At 57.2% G+C, this 4,204-nt stretch overlaps 1 protein-coding gene across 1 annotated transcript; it reads right to left on the bottom strand.

Moving 5' to 3' along the window:
* On the bottom strand, positions 1-1,399 carry LOC135306044 (olfactory receptor 14J1-like). Its single transcript, XM_064429603.1, has 2 exons — positions 795-1,399; positions 1-25 (listed from the first exon to the last, which is right to left on the bottom strand). The coding sequence occupies exons 1-2, from the start codon at positions 1,397-1,399 to the stop codon at positions 1-3; spliced, it is 630 nt and encodes a 209-aa protein (XP_064285673.1).
* Between the last annotated feature and the right edge of the window lie 2,805 nt (positions 1,400-4,204).

The raw sequence follows: 4,204 nt of genomic DNA, 5'->3' as shown, positions 1-4,204 counted from the left end.
TCACACTGCGGAGGACTGGGACAACCTGGGAACACAAGGAATGCTGAGGGAGAATCTGGGTGGACTGGGATGGACTGTGGGGGTACACTGAGACACAGTGGGACATGCTAGAACATACTGGGATATACTGGGAGTGACACTGGGAATGACACTGGGGCATGGGACATTGCAGGGATGACTGGGAGACACTGGGGCATACTGTGGATGACATTGGGAGGAACTGAGAGGGACTGGTGAAATAAATGGGCAGGAGATCTTTCTCCTTTTTAATGCCTTTGTTAAGAAGAATCAGCTCAGGTGGGGAGAAATCGACGGGTTGCGCCCTCGCTGCCGTTGCTCCCAGGTGTGGCACGAAGGAGGAGGATGATGCAGCTTTGTCTGCTGGTCTGCAGACAGAACTGGGGACTCTGTCCTCACGGGAGAGTCGTTGAGTCCTTCCTTTGTTTGTTTAAAAACCCGGGGGGTCTCTTTAATCAGTTTCTTTTCAGGTTAGGGTGAGAAATAAAAAGGTCCAAGCAGGTACGGGACTATGCTCCCATCCTTAGACGTCACTTAAGTCACTTGTTGGCTCGTGATTTTAGGGGTTTTTCTTGTAAAAACTGTAAAACTGTAAAAACCCAAGGTGCACTGCATTTCTTATTTGCATACTGACTCCGATGTCACTCCTATTTTCTTTACCTCGGAGGGGTCTGTCCTGGTGTCTTTTTTTTTGGCAAGTGGCCAGCATCAGGGAAACAATCAGTTAATCACCGGCCATTAACAGGTATTCGAAGAGCTTTTCTTTGGCAGCACACCTAAAGCAGAAAAGGGAATTTATTGCTTTTGAAGATACAGTCACCAGTTTTCTCAGGGAATCCTTGAGCTCCTGGTTCCTCAGGCTGTAGATGAGGGGGTTCAGGGCTGGAGTCACCACCGAGTACAGAACTGACACTGAAAGATCCAGGGATGGGGAGGAGAGGGAGGGGGGCTTTAGGTAGGCAAATGTGCCAGTGCTGAGGAACATGGTGGCCACAGCCAGGTGAGGGAGGCAGGTGGAAAAGGCTTTGTGCCGTCCCTGCTCAGAGGGGATCCTCAGCACTACCCTGAAGATCTGCACATAGGAGAAAACTATGAACACAAAACAACCGAGATATAGAACAGCACTTAGGACAGTAATCCCAAATTCCCTGAGTTTGGAGTGTGAGCAGGAGAGCTTGAGGATCTGTGGGATTTCACAGAAGAACTGGCCCAGGACATTGCCACGGCACAGGGGCAGGGAAAATGTGTTGGCTGTGTGCAGCAGAGCATTGAGGAAACCACTGGCCCAGGCAGCTGCTGCCATGTGGGCACAAGCTCTGCTGCCCAGGAGGGTCCCGTAGTGCAGGGGTTTGCAGATGGACACGTAGCGGTCATAGCACATCACTGTGAGAAGTGCAAATTCTGCTGACATGAAAAAGGCAAAGAAAAACACCTGAGCAGCACATCCTTTGTAGGAGATGTTGCTGGTGTCCCAGAGGGAATTGTGCATGGCTTTGGGGACAGTGGTGCAGATGGAGCCCAGGTCGCTGAGGGCCAGGTTGAGCAGGAAGAAGAACATGGGCGTGTGCAGGTGGTGGCCGCAGGCTACGGCGCTGATGATGAGGCCGTTGCCCATGAGGGCAGCCAGGGAGATGCCCAGCAAGAGGCAGAAGTGCAGGAGCTGCAGCTGCCGCGTGTCTGCCAATGCCAGCAGGAGGAAGTGGCTGATGGAGCTGCTGTTGGACATTTCCTGGGGCTGGCCATGCATTCCTGTTCAGGGAGGACACAGTGACGAGTCAGGGCTGACTTTGCTAAACAATGTCCAAGCCCTTTCTCCCAGCTCTGCCCCTGCTGCTCTGTGCCATCCAATTTTCCTTTTCTCAGAGCCCTTCCTTCAGCCCTGTGCCTGGAGCTCTGCTGGGATCTGGCCCTGTTTCTATGATGAGCAGGGGCTCTGCCCATGGACACCGAGGGGTCAGCTTTGCTCTGCAGCTGTGGGGTTATGGGAACAGGGACAGGGGCCAGTCCTGAGCTTGGATTTCATCAGCCCAAGCTGCTCCTGAGCTTGGATTTCATCAGCCCAAGCTGCTCCTGAGGCAGAGGAGCTCTGCAGCACCTACTGTCCCAGGGCTAAGGAACAGTGGCAGTCAAAGGCAGTTTGAGAGGGTTTCCTGCTGTGCCCAGGGAGATCAGAAAGAACTGAGCAATGCAAGAGCAGTGGCTGTGACTCAGTGAAGGGTGAGGGGAGCTGCTCTGTCACCGCATCTGTCCCCAGCTGCCATTTCTGAGATCCAGGGCAGTCCCTGTGTTCCCCTGGAAATCAGCCTGACACAGCTGAGAGCAGAGGGACCCACAGCAGAGCAAACTGGCTCAGCCTTTCTCAGAGTCTCAGCCCCACTCTGGCCAAGGACACTCCTGTCCCTCAGTGTCCCCTGGAGGCAGCTCACAGCTTGGATGGCATCCCAAGGACACACCAAGGGTCATGTCCATGGCACTGCCTGAGGAGAGTTGGCTCATTGCCAGCCTGCCCTGCCCAGAGCTCCCCGGCACGGGGAGCTGGGACGCCCCAGTGCTGAGCTCAGCCTGCACAGGAGGAGCCCAAGGGCTGGGCCTGACCCTGCAGCTGGAACTGCCATCCCAGAGAGACCCTCAGCAATGCCAGGAGCACCTGGGCAAGGCAAGGACAGAGAGAGCCGGGCCTGGGAAAAGCCTTTCCCTGCCCAGCCCTGCACAGCCCCTGCCAGGCAGCACCAGGGCAGGGTAGTGGCCCTCAGGTCCTAGTCAGCAGGAATGGGCACATGGCAGGAGAGATGCCCTTCATCTCTGCTGCTGCTCTGCTGGCCCAGGAGGGACTGAGGGCCCTGAGCCCCAGGCTGAGGGCTGTGCTGGCTGGGAGGGGACACAAGAGCTGTGCTGCTCAGGGCAGTGTCTGCCCTGCAGGGCATGGCTGGCAGTGCCACATCTGCCCTGCAGCAGGGCTTCCCTCAGCACTGCCTCCCTCCCTCCCTGCCCACGGCTCTGCTGCTGGAGCTGTCCCAGCCCGAGCTGCTCCTGTGGCCCTGGGCTCCTTCCCTGCCAGAGCTGCCAGAGCCCAGCCCAGCCCCTGGGCCAGCTCTGCCCTGCAGCTGCTCAGGGCTGCAGGGATTAAAGAACAGCTCCCCCAGCCTGGGCACCGTGGAAAGGTGATGCTGGATGGGCCTGGAGGCTGGGGAGCTGGGGGGCACTTGCTGAGGTTCCCAGGAAAACTCAGGGTGATGGTTTAAGAGCCTCAGCCGCTGTTCTGCCCTGCACACCAAGCTTAGCCACCAAGCTGAGCCAGGGGAAAGTGGGAGCACAGATTCAGGAAAGCAGAGACCCAAGCAGGAAAGCCCTGCCCTAAATGAGCTCATGAAAAGTCCCCTCAGGAATGAGCTGGGCGTGAGCTGGAGCTCTAAGCAGCCCTGGCCCACACAGCACCCTCTCCACTGCAGCAGGACCTGCCCTGGCAAGAGTCACTCCTTGCCCCCACAGCTCCCCTGCACTGCCCATGGGGAGCTGCCAGGCAGGCTGAGAGCTGCCCCTGGCAGGTGGCACATCCCCTGGGCTGGCCAAGAGCCCTGAGGGCTGCAGGACCTGCTCTGCAGGACAGCCCTGGCAGTCCTGGCTGCAGCCCCAGCTTCAGCCCCTGCAGCCATCCCTGGCAGCAGGAGCCATCCTGCCCTGTCCCTCTGATGGTGCCCAGGGCAGCCCTGCTCTGCAGCACATCCTCTTCCTCCTGCTCTGCCACAGAGAAATTGGGAGAGTCCTCCTGGCACATCCCCCAGGCTGTGGGGTGTGCTGGCTTCAGGAGATCCCTCCAGGAGCACAGGGGACATTGCCCTGCATCCACTGACTCACCATGTGGAGGGCTGAGAAGATCTTTCCCCCAGTGAAGTTTCAGCTCAATGACTTCCTCAGCCTGTCTCTGCCAGGCTCCTGTCCCCTCAGTGCCTGCAGGCAGAGCCCTCAGCCCTGCTGGGCTGGGAGAGGAGCTGGTCCTGGGAAGAGCTGTTCCTTTAAAGCTCAGCAGCACAGACACAGAACAAAGATTTTAATGACCCTCTTGGGACTTGGGTGTTGTTTACATCAGACTCAGTCCCTGAGAGAGCCTTCCAAAGACTTCTCCAGAACTCAAAGTTAAATTGAAACTCCAAAGTTTCTTGAAGTTTTAATGGGTCCCACTGAGGGA

The sequence above is a fragment of the Passer domesticus genome, chromosome 8, assembly GCF_036417665.1.
Source record: "Passer domesticus isolate bPasDom1 chromosome 8, bPasDom1.hap1, whole genome shotgun sequence".
Lineage (NCBI taxonomy): Eukaryota > Metazoa > Chordata > Aves > Passeriformes > Passeridae > Passer > Passer domesticus.
Note: the sequence above shows the minus strand (reverse complement) of the source record. Positions and strands in the feature narration are given on the sequence as shown.

What these genes read in the sequence shown, in the direction of transcription:
- LOC135306044 (XM_064429603.1), bottom strand. Translation starts at nt 1,399, where the DNA reads ATGTGCTATGACCGCTACGTGTCCATCTGCAAACCCCTGCACTACGGG. An exon ending in AATTCCCTTTTCTGCTTTAG is followed by an intron (nt 26 to 794) that starts GTGTGCTGCCAA and finishes TTGTGTTCCCAG; the next exon opens with GTTGTCCCAGTCCTCCGCAG.